Source organism: Typopeltis vanoorti, chromosome 9 (genome assembly GCF_054136105.1).
Source record: "Typopeltis vanoorti isolate ZY-2024b chromosome 9, IOZ_Tvanoo_1.0, whole genome shotgun sequence".
Taxonomy (NCBI): domain Eukaryota; kingdom Metazoa; phylum Arthropoda; class Arachnida; order Uropygi; family Thelyphonidae; genus Typopeltis; species Typopeltis vanoorti.
In genome coordinates, this window is record NC_143557.1 from 57,826,282 (window position 1) to 57,846,125 (window position 19,844).

The 19,844-nt window shown below is 35.0% G+C and overlaps 1 protein-coding gene across 1 annotated transcript in view; it reads left to right on the top strand.

Annotated features, from left to right (window-relative positions):
• Window positions 1-19,844, top strand: part of LOC150103068 (guanylate cyclase 32E-like) — a 188,015-nt gene that overhangs the window by 87,118 nt on the left and 81,053 nt on the right. Inside the window, exons 5-15 of the mRNA XM_090398083.1 lie at window positions 789-924; window positions 1,471-1,625; window positions 1,941-2,031; window positions 5,933-6,005; window positions 8,001-8,109; window positions 9,278-9,457; window positions 10,337-10,441; window positions 14,084-14,155; window positions 14,378-14,549; window positions 14,685-14,834; window positions 15,575-15,758. Coding sequence (XP_090254209.1) covers window positions 789-924; window positions 1,471-1,625; window positions 1,941-2,031; window positions 5,933-6,005; window positions 8,001-8,109; window positions 9,278-9,457; window positions 10,337-10,441; window positions 14,084-14,155; window positions 14,378-14,549; window positions 14,685-14,834; window positions 15,575-15,758 — 1,427 coding nt within the window. The remainder of the gene's footprint in view (window positions 1-788; window positions 925-1,470; window positions 1,626-1,940; window positions 2,032-5,932; window positions 6,006-8,000; window positions 8,110-9,277; window positions 9,458-10,336; window positions 10,442-14,083; window positions 14,156-14,377; window positions 14,550-14,684; window positions 14,835-15,574; window positions 15,759-19,844) is intronic.

The window sequence follows — 19,844 nt, forward strand, 5'->3', positions numbered from 1 at the left end:
TAATAGCTATCTAAGTAGCTATTCTAATTTATTTAGCTAACAATAAAGCATTAAAAATGAACTACGAACCGTCATTAAAGTTTGCGTATCACGTAACCACTATTCATCATCATTAGTTAACTTCGATAAGCTAATTGTATCCAAGAAGTAATAATTATATTAGATTCACGCACTACTCTGAAAGATATGCATTCGTAATGTTTGTCAAGAATTATCCCCCATTGTTTGGCCAGTTTCCTTCCTGTTTACCCACAAATGCAATCTTCTCCAAACAAGAGAATCAGCTTTACTATGATGTATAATTAAAGACACGACTGTTGTCAACTGCGTGCAAATTGTTACGAATATATTTTAGATTAGCGTCTTACTGTCTACTTGCTTATTGTCTCGTGTATTGGATTATTAAGATTTATATGATCAATTTTGAAAACAGTAAATATTCCATGTATCCCTTAAAGACTCTCTCTACTTTGCAGGTTAAAATGTCGTATTATAAAATACTTACAATAAGAGAATGCATAAATCCAACATAATTACTTTAGTTTTTTTTTATTTTTGATTTTTCAAATAATACTTACGATATGCAGCAATGTTTTATACCAGCGTATAATTATAATTGTACCTATGAGAGGACGGTTAATAGATATCCTTTTCAGGATTTTTTTATCAAATTAATGAATCAATAATAATAATAATAAAGAAAACTAAGCATAGAGATATTAGGTTTGCAGGTTTTAATAATCTATAACAAATATTCATGCTTTTTCCTCCTTTTCTACAATTTATAGATACCAGCAGAAGGTGCGTACTTGTATGATGCCGTCAATGTATATGCAAGGGCAGTGAATGATTGTCTAGCCAACGGTGAAGATCCAGAAGATGGCAGGAACTTGTTTAAATACATAAAAGGAAGAACATACAGTAGTAAGTCATATGCAAGCTATTTTATTATAGTTATTAAATGTTGCTTTGACAGCAGAATTTCAAAATGTGTTATATGTATGTCGTATTGGTCTAGTGATATGAAAGTGCTAGCTGCATTTTCCTCGATTATTAACTTAATTTAATTAAAATAACTATGTGAAAAATTAACAACCTTCATTACAAATAATACGAGACTCTTTTGGCAAAGAATCGTCACGCTCATTATTATGACAGAGCCAAACTAGTCTGCGCAAGTTCAGACAAGTTAATGCCAATGTGTAAAATTCCAATGGATTGGAATTTTAAACAGTACGGAAGCCATTTATTTAAAATGTCATTCGAGCGATGAGTTGTGTGGAGCTAAATACTTAGGAATCATTTAATATAAAGGCATGCTATTGATTTATTAAACGTGAAATGTCACTTAATATTCATGAAGGCAATTAAATAATGTGTTGTCATAGAGAAATCGCTGCATAAAAATTTAAACCAATTTATTCAGTATTTTTATTGCTCGCAGTCTTAACGTTCTTCGTGTATTTACAGGCGCAATGGGCTACATGGTATTCATGGATGAAAACGGGGATGCAGAAGGAAATTATACCCTGATTGGCAGGAAAGCTACGCCAAACGTCCCTGGAGTTTATGGACTCTATCCGGTTGGAGTATTTCAAATTCCGGAGAACAGCTCAGCGATGACAGTAAATATTTTGTTACGTTCAACTAAGTAGCCAATAAGTAAATATATTATCAGTTCAAAGCCATATGTCTAGTGAGCATAAATCAAGAATTATCTTGGGCGTAAATCCTCAAGATAATTCTTGCTCCCAGATGATTACTTGTTCTCTAAACGAGCTCAGTGCTAGAACGGCTTCTAATTGCATACATTAGTTCTAAATGCAGTCATTATTGTTGTAGCTTAATTTATGAGCATGCGTAGTAGCACGTTAGTAAACAATTGCATGTGTGTTGTTTCTGTCTGCTCAATATTCTACCGCTCATATTTTTTGTTTTAGGTTCTGAAATTTTTTGATGATATCGAGTGGGTCGGTGATGAACCCCCTTTAGATGAACCTGCATGTGGATTCCATAATGAAAAGTGTTCTTGTAAGTAATTGTTCATATAGTTAATAAAAGACAAGTTTGTAACGTATCAGGTTCATTTGGAATAATTTTTCCCCCAGAAATGGTCCGATTAAAAAAAAAAAATCCTAAAATACCGAACTTCATTATTATTATTATAACAATATGGCTGCGGGGGGAGGGGATTATTGTTGTGTATAACTTAAATTATTCATTGATTTAAACATTCAGGGATTTGGAAACTCCAGTAGAAGTTCTACGTTATATTAGTATTTGGAAGCAATGGCAGAACCATTACATGTGCATGTAATGCACGTGAGTTTGTGGTTTGACATACGGAAGGTGGTACGGTAAACCTGAGCTTGCGTTTAGTTAGCAGGATGTTTCCGGTCAGCTGAGGTAAAGGGAATGTGTCTGTTCGGTGTATGCAATTTAATATCATTCATGGTTATCGATCTAGCAAATATAACTACGCTGTTGAACACGGAGGAGGGATTATAGAATTTAATAAATCACTTGCTGGGGAACTAAAAGCTGGTGTATACATCTGACCTCTCAATTTCGTAAATTGGAGTGGGGGGGGGACAAAATTAAAATATATTTCACACGCTGAAATATTATGAAAATATCTTAAAGTGAGTCGTAAAATATTATAAAAGCATATTGTAAATAAAAAACGCAGAAGGAAATGTCTTGAAAGTAAACTTTTTTTTTTCTTTGTACGCGAAGTTTTCAATTATTGTGAATTCTTGCAAAACAGGAAGACATTGAAACTACGAACGTGTTGTGTTTAATGTCTTTTTTCCATTTTATTCCACGCATCTAAGAAATGAGTACTCAACACCTTAAGGAAAAAATTTGTTGGCGAACTACTAATTCTTTCTTTCGTTTCTTGAAAAGAAATATCGAAAATTTTATGAAATTCCTGTATTCGGAAAACGTCCGCTGTCTGAAGTCTCATGACACTTTCTTTCTAGCTGCGAGACACTGTGTTGGCTTTCTTTTATAAGTTCGTTTCCTCCCCCTTTGTGCGTGCGTAAGTGTGTGCGTGTGTGTGAGAGAGAGAGAATCTTATATCGGAAGACAAAGTAAGACGTGCCTGAATAAAATCGTAAAAAAAGATTCGGGTCCTGAAAATGCACAAGTTTTACGGCATAAACAGGAAAATGCAATGGAAGAGCTCGAAATGAAATTCTGCATAAAACAGTAACGGCATAGAGAATACATCCCAGAAATTTATTCTTCGATGTGAATTGTTATCGAAGTTTTCTCTGCCGCTTCGATGTCTTCTGCTTCATATTTTGATGTTTGTCGCAAGAATATACATAGATTATAGATACTGTGAATTCTTATTATGGAATAACATTATGCACTGTATTTCAAGATACATGAAATATATTGTAATAAAGTTTCGAAGTAAGCTTTATTGGGGCTAATAAGTGGCAATAGTATAATATATAGGTTCACGATTTCACATAAAGAATAATAAAATCATTTATTTAATTAATAAAATCATTTAGTAGAAATTCTTCAAACAAGTAAATGTTGACCTTTTTTTTTTTTTTTTTAGACGGACCGAGTTCTTGACTCTTCATCCCTTCATCTGATTGAAGAAAATGTGTGGATGTGGTGTTATTGATCTAAAAGCTCTATTCATGGCTAGGTAACGGCAATAGCTGAGCCTCAGTTAAAACTTCATTGGCTACAGCATTGCCATCCGTTACCATGCAAGTTACCTCTCTTTTTTCGACCATTCTTTTTTTTTTTGGGGGGGGGAATGGACCCAGTCCTTGACTCTTTATCCCTTCATCTGATTGAAGAGAATATGTGGATGGGGTGTTATTGAGCTAAAAGCTCTTCTCATGGCTGGGTAACGGCAATAGTCGGCAATAACCGACCCTCAGTTAAAGCTTCATTGGCTACAGCATTGCCATCCGTTACCTTCTGACTAATAGCATTCACATCGAATTGACCATTCTTTTCTTGGTATTAGTATAATTTTATATTTTTTCTTCAAGATCTTATAAATGGTGTTTTTATTAAATTTCATTTTGCATTTAATCTTTTTTGTTCTAATTCAATTATATCATAAATTTTAAATCTTAATTTATGAATGAATAACAAGCACATTTAAAATATTCGTTAATTTTTAATTATCGAAATTGGAAGTGTAAAATATTTTCCTTAAATATACTTTATATATACAGGGTAGCTGTAATTAAACTTTCCCTATTATGTAGCTCGGTCTAACAAACCGAATGTCACCAAATTTGGTAGGAAGAGTAATTAAGACATGAGACGAAGGATTCCGCGGGGGGGATTAGTTCGAAAATTCGCCGATAGGGGGCTTTTGTATGGCGCTGTTGTAGCCCAGAAAGTCGACAGTATGCACAAAATGAAGTTGAACACCAGCTTTGCTGGCATCATAAGAGCTGTAAAGTAAACGGAAATCTTTACAAATTCATTCGTATTGCTAATCGTGTTCAACGCGCAAGGTAAAGTGAGGCACTTTACCTTTATAGCACGTTACGTTTAAAGTTATTTCACCTTAACGAGTGCAATGCATCAGCCGCTCTTCGTGAGTTTAGAACCAGCGTAAAGGTCCTCTGTCACCTAAAGCAGTTAGATCGATGATTTGGAAGTTAGACATTGCAGAGAACGTAAACCACCACGGGCAATTGAAGAAGTTGCCACCGCGATTGTCGACAGATCATACGAAAATGTTGCTGGTAGTAACAGCGCAACAACTGGATATTAATTATTCCAGTATGGAAAGTCTTACAGAAAATTGTTACATTTTATCCATACAAGATCAGCCGCGTATATCAGCTGCTACACGATGATTATGACAAGCGACTAACATTTGCTCTCACGGTCCTGGTCACCTGGAAATCGATGACAGGACCTTGAAAATTTTTGTGTGTGTGTGTGGGGGGGGGGGGGGATGAGACACATTTTGATCTGAACAGGCTTCCGAATCATCCCACGAGCTCCAGGAACTCCCATTACATCCCCCCAAAATAACCGTTCGGTGTGGTTTCACAGCAGCTTTTATAATAGGGCCATTCTTTTTTGAGGACATCACTCTGACAAGACCAGTAACTTGTTCCATTGCCACACGGAAATATCGCGATATGCTGAACATTTTTTGTCATTTTGTAACGATGATGTCTGCACGAGACCATTTTTATGCAAAATGGAGCACCTCCCCACATTGTACGACTGGTACAGCAGCTTCTACTCCATCACAAAAAAAAAAGAGTGGTTAGTCGCTTCTTTCCAATTGCGATGGCTACCTCGTTCCCCTGATATTACTCCATGCGATTTTTGGTTGTGGGGTTACCTGAAGGCCACAGTCTATCGTGTCCTTTAAGGCTGCCAGGTGTCTCGAACCTGGCAGCCTTAAAGGACAACGTATCACGGACTGTGACGAAAATTTCTTCAGACATATTACGTTTTACCGTTGAGAATGCAGTGTACAGGATACAATTTCGCGGTTGCCACATTGAACCAGGTCCTCTTTCCCATCGGTGACCTCTAATGTGCTCGAGTTGGGCAACAAGTCTGTGACAACACATACGCTCCAGTTACCGTAATACAGTGTGCTAAATTAAAGCGATGTTCAATTTTTATTGCCATGTTATAAGCGCGACACATAAAGGTTATCTTTTATTTCAGTTCAGTGTTTATTATCCATTCGTCTGTCCAGTTTAATGCTTTTTTATATTGTATAGCGCCATATTTCCCCCAGTCTGCGACTTCTCAAACTAAATTTTATTTTCGCAGAATCTTCCCACGTCTTCATTAGCTTTCCAAATTTGGTGACATTCCGGTTGTTAGATCGAGCTATATAAGGCTCTGAGTAGGGGAAGTTTAATTATGGCCACCCTATATATATAATGTGATCTCTACAAATATATTTCAGTTTGGAAGGTTGCTTCTGGTACTGCAGGCGGAGTTGGTCTGATCCTCCTCATGATAATTCTGGCAGCTTATAGGTAAGAAATGATTTCTCAGTATCCATTGTCGTTAAGCGGTGCATATTAAAGCAAATATTGTAATCTTGTATTATTATTAAATACATTAAAACACTGAATAAGTAGTACAAATCAAAATATAAATATAATACAATAGATGCAGCAAGTACTTCGAGCAACACAAGTAATGATAATAGATAGTAAACTGCATATATTACTAATACTACCTATAATTATTGTCCAAGTGGTAATATAGAGATTGATGGTAAAAAGAGACTTAGGAATAAAGAACAGAAAATGGAAATAGATTAGAAAGAACTGTAGAATGAGCTGTACCCATACTGATAACTATAAAAATACAGTGTAGGTGATACAGTCACTAAAAATTAATTAATTATATCTGTGAGGGCATACGAATACATATAGAAAATAATATTAGACATAATTTATATTTTTTTTGTGTGTCGGAACAGTTCATAAAGAGATTATTTGGTCTTTTTCGAAGGTTCCACCTATTGCTGATTTATTGTTATATTTGTAATAACTTACTCCTATTTGCAATTTTATTAAGCTGTGTAAGCTTTCCTGGTATCATCAGAAATCATGCTAAAGTTCGTTTTTTTTTTTTTTTTGGTTTCCATGGCAACATCGTAACAATGATAATCCGCATTTCACATTTAAATCTGAATACATTCTTATCCACGAAGTCTGTGGGTAGGTTTCAGATACAATTTGGGAATTCATCAGAAACTGCCGAAAGGGTTAAAAACGGAGTTTGTGAATGCTCGAGCCAGAAGTAAAATGTTTTCATTCGTACCAAGTTGCTTCATTCGCTATGGAACATGTCGGATTTTCGATAGTGCCATAATTCAGATAGTCGGTTTCCCGGCTTGCTTATAACTCACTAAAGAAATCTACCGTAATCAAGTTGTCTGCACAGAAGAAATAAAAAAAAAAAAAAAGCGAAAGTTTATGTAAGCGGGAACTATTCGCGTGATTGAAGAGCCGGATGAATTACGCACAGCAAACCATGTCACGTCCATGTTAGGAAGGGGATATGGGGGGGGGGGGAGATCTCGGAATATTGCGGCTGTTCTGTCGATCGACCAATTTCTCATAAACCACACTCCATTTGTGCTGACTTGGACAAATGTCAGTGCTGGCTGTCCGACAGTGACGCTGTTATATGAGACCGAAAGAAATATCGTTACGTATCTGTCAGAAGAGGAAGGATGTGTTGTTAAAGAATCGCGCATTCTGTAGATGGGTTTCAGAATTCATGTTGTATTCCCGCAAGGAATGGCTAAGAAAAATACTTATTTCTGCTCCACAAATACCTATACGAAGGATTTAATTTAATAAAATGAAATAAGATACTCCATTCCTATTCACAAAATATTCCTGAGTCCTTATAAGGACTGGCTTAAAGGGGCGAAGCAAGAATGCTTTTTATCTTCCCCGTTATCTGTACAGGAGAGTGTAGGGATAAGGTGTTATTGAGCTATTAAAGCTCTGATCATGGCAGGAGGGTAACAGCAATAGCCGAGCCTCACTTATAACTTCATTGGCTACAGCATTGCCATCCATTACCCTCCCAGGATTTTAATCCATTCAACCTTCAATATATTTTTCCTCGAATTAATGTTTCTATAAATACTTTATCTATTAAGTACTAATCTAGTTTATAATAATTTAATATAAATAACATTGTTATAGAGGATTTCATTGCTATTTCACAAATATATTAGAATAATATTATTAATCCATAAAATTAGTATATATGAATAGTTTTTTAATACGAATCTCTTGTTATACATTAGTAACTGTGGGCGAGCTGAATACACCCATTTCGTGTATTTTGGTAGGGAGAGCTATTATCATTACAAAATATTATCAGTCTATCTTGAAGCTGTTACAGCCTTATGACTACTTACTGTTCAAATTATAAGCAGTCAAAACTTGTTCCATTAATTCTAATATTATCATAAAATTAAGTGAAACAGTTACTCTTTTTAGGAACTGGTCATATGAACAAGAACTCGATAGTCTGTTGTGGAAAATTGATTACAAAGACATCCAGATTAATGAATTCACCCCAACTACCAACACAGGGAAAACCACCAGGGTGAGTGCATATGTATATATCGATAGACTATAGTAGAAAAATAATTAACAAGTATTATATTATTATAATGTTAATGTAAATTTTAAGTTGGAATTCATTTTAGTATCACTGGTGCGAAAAGTGAGTATTTACGGCCCATCTAAGATTACTTAGCATGCTATTGTCCATTAATCCCATATGATTGCACATCCACTCACAACAAATGAAACACTGCAGTTTTCCTTCGCTCACAATAAACACTTAGGTGAAAAGATAAATTATTGCACACTGGATTTTGCATTTATTGGAAAACTGGCATCATTCTGTATTTATTTGTGTCGCTCGAGGATAGACACTTCCATGTAATTATTTCTTTTGTCTTTGTTGCCGTGCAACAAAATCCTAACACACTAGTTCTTAAAAGGACCGGCTAGATGGGCGAAGCAAGAATGCTTTTCATATTCCCCGTTATCTGAAGAGGACACAGTGTAGGGATAAGGTGTCTTTGAGCTATTAAAGCTCTGATCATGGCAGGAGGGTAACAGCAAAGCCGAGCCTCAGTTAAAACTTTATTGGCTACAGCATTTCCATCCATTAACCTCCCAGGGTGGAATCATCATTCTTCAAATTAATCTTCGTCCTAACACACTAGTACTTATAGTCCTTATAAGTAAGGACTGGCTTAAAGGGGCGAAGCAAGAATGCTTTTCATCTTTCCCGTTATCTGTAGAGGACAGTGTAGGGATAATGTGTTATTGAGCTATATATAAATAAAGCTCTGATCATGGCAAGAGGGTAACAGCAATAGCCAAGCCTCAGTTAGAACTTCATTGGCTACAGCATTGCCATCCATTACCCTCCAAGGGTATTGGATTGATTGAGTCAATCACCGCATCTCACGGTCGATTGATTCATCCTTCCGGGCCCTAACACACCAAATATAAGAAATAAGTCTTTAATACCCGAGGAGTAAGATTTTTTAAATGGTGTATTTACTAATAGTGAAAAATAAACAGGAATCATTGAAATAATAATTTGTTGAAAAGTAAAAAATAAATAATAAATTAAATTAATACAGTGCATTTTATAGAACTTGTGAAAGCAGTTATTATTGCAGTGATGAGGTTAAAATTAATATTTTATACATAACCGAGCCTCATTTATAATTTGATATTATTCCTTTTTCTAGAGCCTTCATCCGCTAATAAGATCAAGTCAGGTTTCTTTGAGTTCCAATCCCGAAGCCGACTTCCGCTATTCCACCATCTATACTCAAATAGGACTCTACAAAGGACGCATTTTTGCAATAAAAAGTCTTCGAAAAAAGTGCGTCGATATAACCAGAAAGATGAAAAAAGAACTGAAAGCGGTGAGTAGTTCGATAAGATATTTATTATGAGAAGCCCAAGGAGGATTTTTTTTTATTTTTATCTATTGGCAGAGATGGAATAAATAAGATTCTACGATAGAAAGAGAGAGATTCTAACAAGAGGGGGATGCTGAACAATGGAAAATAAGAATAGAAAGCTACAAAAAAGAAACAATGATGGAAATTATTATTGGTACATTTTAAAATTAAGTATTGTTATATATTGACGTCATTTATTCATTGTCGTAAAAAATGAACAAGCATTTTTCCTTTGTTTATTTTCGTTTGTAACATTAATGTTTTAATCCTTTGTCTATTTTTACAAATAAATATGACATTTAAGTCGAAACAAATAACACTAATAGCGCCGAATATTGGCAACAAATTCAAATAGGCGACTGGTGGTTGAGAAAAAAAAGTAATTTTGTGTTTTCTCAATTGACAATCTTTAACAATGTCATTCTGTTGTTCATTCAATCAAATTACCAAGCTGTTTCTTCATTGGAAATCATTAATTCTCATCCCTTCCCGACCAAACTTATATTTCAGTTGCATCTTTTTATTCCCGAGGGCATGCTTTATATTGCTAACCTTTCAACTCCGTATTCGGATGTTGAAGATGATCATCACACAACCCATCGCTGTTCGTCTAGAACTGCATTTAATCAATAGTCGCCATTCCTGCAAGACTCGAAGAACAAATCGATTGAGAGCATAAACCAAGCAGTGATTGAACACAATTAAATAAAAAAAAATAAATAGCAAGAATTCCAAAGTCATTTTGGATATTATGTTTGTTATATTTCTTGCAAAATATAGATTTTAAATTATAACAATAAATTAAGTTTCATTTCTAAACAGCTCTGGCTTCTCTTCCAGATGAGGGATCTTCGTCATGACAATCTGAATCCATTCATTGGAGCATGCGTAGATCCACCAAATATTTGCATCATCACCGATTACTGTTGTCGAGGTAGCTTAAAGGTATGTGAATTCTGAGCAATAATTGACTTTTAATTCTTGTCTTTCCTATAAGAACAAACTGTAACGATTGCATTTATACCGATGCCTTGGTGTGACAGCTAATTACATTAGTCTACGAATGCTGAGAATCAGTTTATATTGATTTTTTTTAAACTAAAAAACGCTGTCTTCTCTATTCGGTACTAGTAATGGTTTAAAGAGAATAATTCACTTTTTCAACGTGTAAATTCAAACAATCGAAAAGTGGATTATTCTCTTTGGACCATTTTTTTGTCTGACGATAGTCACGTTTCGAACAAGAGCATCTATTATGTTCCATTACACTGTGTAATCAATAACTTTGTTTACTTCATGGTATAACTTTTTTGGAACAATTAGGATGCAGTTTAAGAAATTCAGCAATGGAGGTATCACCTAACGGCATGGATAAGATCACTAGTTACAATCAAATTATCACGAGATTAAATAAACTATGCTGTGCACGTAATTGGACTGTCAATATTTAAGTAAAGCCAGTGAGATTGATAATATGCAATTTTGATTATTGGATTACAGCAATCATGGTGCTATAAGTAGCATTTTAGTGGAATCAACACGTGACTGAAAGGAATCTTGCCATAGATTTCGTCGTAAATGATTCTTTTGATACTCTTTATAGAAACAATGCGTTTGCACTGTAAACATGTTGGATCTGTTCCCATCAGAGAGGGAGGTTTTTTCTATCCACACACATCATTGATATTGCGACCTTTCGTGTGTGGGTCAGATATTAAACAGTTAGCCTAAACCTATTTTTGAGTATTTTCTGTGAACAATATTGTCGATAGTGAAACGGGGGAGGGGAGCCTAAAGCGAGAACAACCAACTATTGTCATTTCTATTTGTTGACAAATTGGATCGTTGCATGCAAACTCCGTATTTCAAGCCTATTGGAAAAGTTCGTTGAATAGTTCTCGCTTTATTAAAAATAAATAAATATCAAGTATTTATTGATAGACTGGTACATGCATATTGAAGCTTGTTAATCGTCTCGAGGCGTCCAATGATTCAGATGTTATATTCGTGCTCTGAATTGACTGGCCGATGGGAAATTGATTTTTCCGTGTGTTTCTTTAGCATCGTTGACGTTGTGGGAAAATTCAAACAAACCAATATGTCAAGGAGTAGATAACATCGATTAAACGGCCTAGCAGCAAAGCTTGGTTTAGAAATATCGAACGAGACCGTAATGTCTTGACAGATGGGCGCAGTTCACTAATAATCCTTTGGATTAGAAATTTTCTTTCGTCAAGGCAGTGTGAAGGATGATGTTTCCTTTATCCAAACTCACGAGTTTTAAGTTATTTTAAGGGTAATAATTCCTTATTGGTAAAGATATTACGTAGAATATATCAAACAGTATTAATGCCTTGAAAAGAATAATTGGAATATTTAAACATTTAAGTTAATTTTACTTCGATCGATGTCTCGTGATGTCAAATCCTACTTCGACAAGTCTGCTGACTTGTCGAAGTAGGATTTGACAAAGCTTTGTTACCGTCGTGGATAAATTATTGAACCTTCTTATTAATATTTTACGATATTTTTTCGCAGTTCTTTTCTCGGTTTTGAATGCAAGTAGACTAGTCGAGAAATCGTAGGAATGCAAATAAGGATGACGACATACAAATTAATGGCATTCGGCGCTCAGAATTCCTTGCACAATCCAGTGCTACCGCTTTCGCCTGACCGAACATGCAACACGTGGATGTACCATGCACCTGCTCCACGTATTAGTCGTCGGGTCACGTGTGCAACCAAGCTATCATTAACAGGATTGTCTTCTGCGATCATCCTCGCGGGAAGCATCAGAAAAATCAAATCAGATGTGCATCAGTATATATGATTATAGCAGTTATAAAACACGTGCAGCTCATTAATACAGTTTAACAGTATTTCATAACAATTCAAAGCTTTTTTTTAAGTTCCTTCTAACACAGTGGTGCTGCAATCTTTGTAGAAAATTTGATATTTCTACTCCAACACCTACGAGGCAAATGTGACGTCACCTGTTTATAATCTAAAAGCCAATTGGAGCATCTCGGGTTTAACCGAATGTTTGAGGTTTGCAAAAAGGCAGTTTTGCAGTATTTTTGTTGCAAAGTAACCATTATGGTGTCAATAAATACCCAGAAATGAAACCCAGAGATGGAGAAGGATATAATATAAACAGATTTCTTTTATTTCGTATATATTTAAGCGATATCAATGGAGATAACTATTCGTGTGTGTTTTCACAAACGTCCGCTAGAGGGCATTAGCCTAGCATAAAATATTCTCGCGAAACACGCAGAATGATAAATGACTAACACTGCTAAACTCATTTCACAGAAAGATTGCCTTATTTGCATTCCCAGGAGCTAATTTCTTCCTTCAGTCTTTGCGCATCTTACACTGAATAAGCATCCTAACACCAGCTAAGTGTGGTCGTGTAATTGTTTACAAGAAAGTCTCGCATAAGAATCTCCTCATAATTAATTGGACACTTGACTCGTTTCTTCCCTTACTTCCCCCCCCCCTCAACTCCTTAATGACGTCATTTTCAATTATGCGATTGTAATTTCGCTATTAGTAATAAGCTAATTTCCTGTATTTAGAAATTGGAGACTCGGGGTTTAATTAAAAGGTGTCATCTGCGAAAGATTGCTGTTGGAGGTCAAAAGTCGAACAAAGATTCGTTTGAATGGCGATATAAGCTTGGTAATTTCATAAAAGGAAGTGCCATAATCCAAGTTTGTGTCGATATTTGAAGCAGGGTTGTACTACAAAAGGAAAATATTTAATTGAAAGATTCTTGATTCGCCGAAGTTAGTTAATTTTTTTTCATAATGTTTAAGTAATTCCATATTATGAGAAAATTTAGCAGTCAACCGATTTTGTTCGGTGGTTCTTCGATCTTAAGTATTTTGATACAGATTTAAGAAAGTCCAGAAATACCGCACAGTTTGGTCATATTGTAACGTCGTAAAACTTGAAACAAGTTCTAGAAAACAAATAAAAGAACCAAGTTTGTAGACTTTTTTTCTATTAACTTCATGACTTTAAAATAACTGTATGTAATATTGATTCTCACATTAAATATTCAAAACTGAGTAGTTTAGCATGTTTCCTTTTAGGTAATTTCCGATGGAAGGTTCATAATAACATAAAAAGCTTCAGGAAGTATTTAAATTTTCATTGAACTGTAAAAAGAAAATTACTTTTGTGCATAAAAATTCTTGTTTCTGTTATAAAGAGCTAAAAACAAGCAGTAGAATGAACTGTTAATGCTTCACATTTCAATTAGTATAATTGTTGTTTCTTCCTTAAGCGAAAAAAAAGACAATTAAAAGATAACAATAAACTATTTTTCTCATTGTTTCATTTAATTGTTGTTTTCTGTCGATAAATTATGTTGGCAGGAAACAATTTCCAGAGCACCAAAGCAAATGTATTTATTCAGAAGCGATTAAAATAGTTGAATGTAATTTTCACGCTATCAATTGTTTCATGTTACCTAGACAACCATCATTTGCTGCTTTTGTTAACATAGTATGCACACCATTTTCATTAAATCATTTTATTTCTTTTTTTCTGTTAATTCGTTATGTTTTCTCTATTTAGGATATCCTTGACAATGAAGATGTGAAGTTAGATAACATGTTCATTGCGTCTCTTGTTGGGGATATTGTACGAGTAAGGAACATTTTTTTTATTATTAATTTCTAATTATTATATATTATGGAATCAATTTCTAAGAGAAAATACGTTTTATTTTTTACTATTTTGTTCAGAATTTCATTTATTTGAAAGGATGGGCTGTAGTTTTTTTTTTTTTCATTTTTTTAAAGTTTCTTAAGGAAATAGTTAAAAAATATTTCATTGAAAAAAATTAAAAATAAAAATTTCTTATTCTAGGGAATGATTTACCTTCATGACAGTTCTGTTCGTTCCCATGGTAACCTACGATCAACCAATTGTCTCGTAGACAGCAGATGGGTCCTTAAAATTTCAGATTTTGGTTTGCACGAATTAAAAAGCGGTGCAGAAACAGGAGAAGAGACTGCAGACTTCGAAAAACAATGCGAAAGTAAGTATTACGTTTTGTTAAATTAAAAAAAAAAGTTTCATATTGAAAAATATTTAGTTTAAATTAATCCGAAATATGCAAAGTGGACTGTATTATTTGTATGATAATTCCAATCCGAATGTCTTATTTTCACAGGATTGCTTTGGAAGGCGCCTGAGTTACTTCGTGATCCGAATACGCCACCTGGCGGAACGCAGAAGGGAGATGTTTACTCGTTCTCGATAATTCTTTACGAGATCATTGGAAGACACGGACCGTACGGAAAAATTGACATGACGCCATCTGGTGAGTGTTAAACGTAACGGACAAAGAATGTTGATTTAGTTCGCATTTTCACAAGTTTTAACAATTACATTAAGGGGCGGTTTAACACGACTCCCAACTAGAAACACCGCATCAATTTAACGGCTGGTCAGCGTATAAATTACTACAGCATTGTGTACAGAAACGTTAGATATTTATCGATCGTAACTTGGCAAACAGCGCCGCTTATGAGTAGCACCCTTCACACGTAAAGAAAGACTTTTCACTACTTGTTATCGCGATGCCGTTGTCATGGTAACGGAGATATTTCGGTGAGTGCGCGTGAGATATTAATAGAAAGAGTAATCAGATATGGAAATCCGTTTAGCTGGGTTGAAATTACAGCGAGATTGGATGCTGAGGAAGGCACCCATGTGATTAACTGGTGACTTTTGCTTTCTGATCAACTGACTTCTTGTTATAACATTAATAAAAAGATTGTAATGGTAAAACGTCTCTAAATTACTTTCAAATATAACTAAAATTTTTAAAATCTAAATAAAAATTAATGTATTCCATATTCCACCTTTTTTAAATTAAAATAAGTTACTTATAAATTTTAATACAAATAGATGTTTTTCAGAAATAGATTTTATTTCAGTCTTTTAATGGTTTTATTAACTATGTTTATGTTCATCGTTATTGGTAATTAGGTTAAAGTAATTTTCTTTGCCCTTCTGTCAGTCTGTTCCTGACTATACGTTTCTTCTTCCTATTCGTAGAGATCATCAAACGAGTTATGCGTAAGAATAAGAATTCTCCGCCATTCAGACCTCATACGGAATTACTAGAAGATCCTTTCGAATGTGTCTGCGAATGTCTTAAGGAATGTTGGACGGAAGAACCCGAAGAACGACTGGACTTCAAAATGATCCGAGCCAGGCTTCGGCCTTTGAGGAAAGGAATGTACGTTATTTTGCTTTTCATAATTATGTAATAGATGAATTTAAATTATTTTTAAGTAGATAATGTATCCGATTATAATGATTTTTAATATATTCCATAAGAATTAAAACGTCGAAGAACAATATTTTTAATTTTTAAATCCGATCAAAAATCAAACTCGCTTAAATCCGATCAAAAATCAAACTGATAGTAGTGGTCCGACACTGCGGACCACTACTATCAATGCCGAATCATATCGAAGCATGTACTAGCGTTTTCCGAATCCCAACCATGAAAAATTGGAAAATTGTAGTACTTAGTCTATCGTATTTATGTGTAGTGTAGTATCTGTAGTTCTTAGATGGCTACTCTTGTTTAAGAGAGAGAGAATAGAGTTGTACAACTGTTTTATGTGCTTTTGTACTGACAAACGCGATGCGTATTTAAAATCTAAGACATTCGTAAAAGCGAATTATTTTCGGAGCTGCACGTCTTCTTGTGAAACGAACTTCATTTTGAACTCCTTTTGGGATTGGTGTTGATGCGCAACTTCATGGACCAATTCTCTGACTCCAGAATACCCGTTTCTGCATTTTTTGTTTGTTTCTGCTTCCGGTCTTAGTGTAGAACAGTGTGAATAGCGTAGTGGACCCCGATATTCGAACAACTGCGAGAAAGATCAGCCATAAACATGGTGAAAAGTAAGGGAGATAGCAAGGACTCTGAAGGACACGCCCTCAGGACTCCAAAAACCCACTCGCCAAGGGTGAGTTATCAGGAACAAGTGGAGAGCGTATTTTTTTTTTTTTAAATGCATCCCAAACGTATTGCGTTATATCTTCTCATAATTCAAAGTTTTTTTTTTTATTTTAAAACATCTTATTCACTGTCGAGGTATTTGATCGTAGGCTGCCAAACAAGTTTTATTTAATTTAATAAGTGAATTCCTTCCTGGTTTGGACTGTTTGGTCCTGACTAAAGGTGGTTTGTACAAAGATATTTTCAAAGATATGCTTCGCTGCTGTTTACGAAATTCCAGGACAGTTGCCACTATTTATCTCTCCCTGTGTTATTAACTTCTGCCTATCTAGCATCCGTAGGTTAACCACGAAGTAGTCAAGAATTCTTAAAGAATAGTTTATCTTGTATAACTCGCAAGCCATCACCATTCTTATAAAAACAGATGTATATACCATTAAAGAAACAAACAAAAAAAAAATTTAACGAGATCGATTTTCATTCATATCATTATATATTGAAAATAAAAGTGGGCTGAGATTCAACATAAAGAGAGAGAAAAAAATAGAGTGAAATAGTGATGGAGGAGATAAAGAGGCCTCAGTTGTAGCTGTTGACCCACCGGGTACTTCTAAAACTGTCGCTTGACTTTTCACTAATTAAAGAAAAAGTCCCAAAACGGGGAAGAAAAATCGCCTAAAACCTAAACAGATAAAAAGAATACTAAAACAGCAGTATAGGAAGTATAAAAGCCTAAAAGGGTTCAGCACCGCCTCGAAGTTGGCCTTCGCATTCCGAGTTTATTCAGGCCAACCTCCACCACATTGGAATAAAATGAAATTAGACTAAAATTACAAAACTAATAAAATCTGAGTTTAAAAGATCATAGAAATAAAGTGCGCAAATATATGCGCACTTTAATTCCCCCTGCGTAATCTGACATATGATTGGTGGTCTTCACAAGGCCATTGACGACATTGCGATTTCACCCGCAGTCTGACGTGAGCGATTTTCCAAAGCAAATCCCGTTGAAAAGGTTGTCCCTACCTCTTCATTCTTGCCCAGATTAGGCGTATCAAAACTAAAGAAATCGATGTTTCTAGTACAGCGACTTTGGATCAAAATCAAAACCTCTAAGCTGCTTTAGGCAAAGCTGAAGTATCCAATCCCTATCTGTAACAAATCTTTCTAATGTTTTAAAACCACTCGGCACTATCTCCGCACATAGTATAGCGGTCCCGAAACAGGATATAAAATATCAAATAGATTGCCAGATGGATGATTTGATGCCAATGCTTTCCATATGATTCGAACAGTGTTAGTGAAATATAGTGAAATATTCAAATACTCCTAAGGAATATTTGAAGATCCAGCAGACTAAATTTTAAGTCACATATACAAAAGAGATTAAGTTACATCCCTTTTTCCTTTCAATTGACAAATGACATGTCTTTAGGGGTGAAGCAAGACGCTTTTCATATTCCCCGCTATCTGTTGTGGTTACAGTGAGGGTGAAATTTACGAGCAGTTTGCTCGCCCTGAATGGGCATGGAGATTATGCATCGCTATAGGAGACAAATATAGCTTTTGGTCTTCTATATTTGAATATGTCCTTTGCCTCGTATGCTGCAGCTTGCTGAACCAAATCGTTGGGATGTGTGGACGTCTTTAGGAAAAACTCGGATGCTAAGGATTGCAGAAAAGAGAGAATATAGGGAATATTTATATCTCTATGAAGTTGATTGTTTCTAACATACCACGGGGCATTCAGAATCATTCTCAAGCACTTGTTCTGCACTCGCTGTAGTTTGATGATGTTAGCATTAGAGGTGTGGCTCCAGGCCGGAGAGGCATAGGTGATTATAGGACGAATCGTCATCTGGTATAGCTGCAATTTGATTCTGTTGCTGAGCTTGCTATTTCTATTAATTAGCGGATAGATCTGAGCTATGACTTTTTCCTTTCCTTATAAGGATAAGGACTGGCTTAAAGGGGCGAAGGAAGAATGCTTTTCATCCCCCGTTATCTGTAGAGGACAGTGTAGGGATAAGGTGTTATTGAGCTATTAAAGCTCTGATCATGGCAGGAGGGTAACAGCAATAGCCGAGTCTCCGTTTAGAACTTCATTGGCTACAGCATTGCCATCCATTACCCTCCAAGGGAATCACCGCATATCACGGTCGATTATGCTTACCACTTTTTCCTTTCACATCATCATTGATTTATTAATAGGCTTGTGATCGTAATATAATATTGATGTAATTCTATTTTAATAAATCGCAAGATAATTTTCAAATATAATGATCTCATATATTCATTATAATTATATGTAATTATTACATATTTATTATATATACTTTGTTATATATTTGAACAACTTCCATGATCAAAAGGCTTTTTAAACATTTATTTAAACATCACGTTATGTATATTAGTATTGTATCAGGAAACGTGACCCTCGTTCCGTTGTAATTGGTAACTACTCTCTTGCTGTTTTCGAAAACTTTATTGAGTTTCCTATTGAATCGTTGTTCATAAATAATTTATATAAATTCACCCATTTTGAATAATAAATGAAAAGAAACACATTTTAGCTTGGTGAAATGGATGCAAAACAGGTATATTGTCAGTTATTGCTGATGTCGTTAAGGAAATCAAAGACTTCCGTAGTGAGGCTTCTAGATGATTCTGTAGATATTTGAGATGAGGAGAAAATCGTTCATAATATGAGATGCATCGATAGATTAGAGGATGAGGTGAATAAGTTTGTTGCCATATAAGACTTGTAATTGGTTAGCAGGCATTGGAAAAGATGTAACATGCTGGAGAAAATAACAATGGCTTGATCTTAAAATGAAAAAGACTGAAAGAATGGAGAAAAGTAGCAACAATGCTATACACAAAAATATTCACGTGTCTGCATGTAATAAGATGAATGTGTTAGAGAGTGGGAGCGGTACTTAGAACATAAAAAGAACTTTTATGTTCTCAATGAATAATTAGGAGAGGTTTATATTTTTCTCAAAACTAATTGAAATTGTACCAAAAAATCACGTGGACGAGATTTTAGTCAAATGAACCTGATACAAAGATTTAATGAAGAAACACATGAGGGTCCTTTTTTGCAGAACTTTATTCCAGATAAATCAATGGATTATGAAACCGATAAAAGACACTTTAGGGGACATGAAGAGTTCTTGTATGAATGAACTGTAAGGGTCAGCGACGTACATTTCGAACTCGTGTAAAGTAAATGATATTTCTGTATAAGTATACGTAAGGTAGAATGGATCAAAGACTGCATTACGTTTTTGTTTTGTCAACATAACATTTGTCGTGTGCACGCGCACTAAGTGGATTTATATTGTA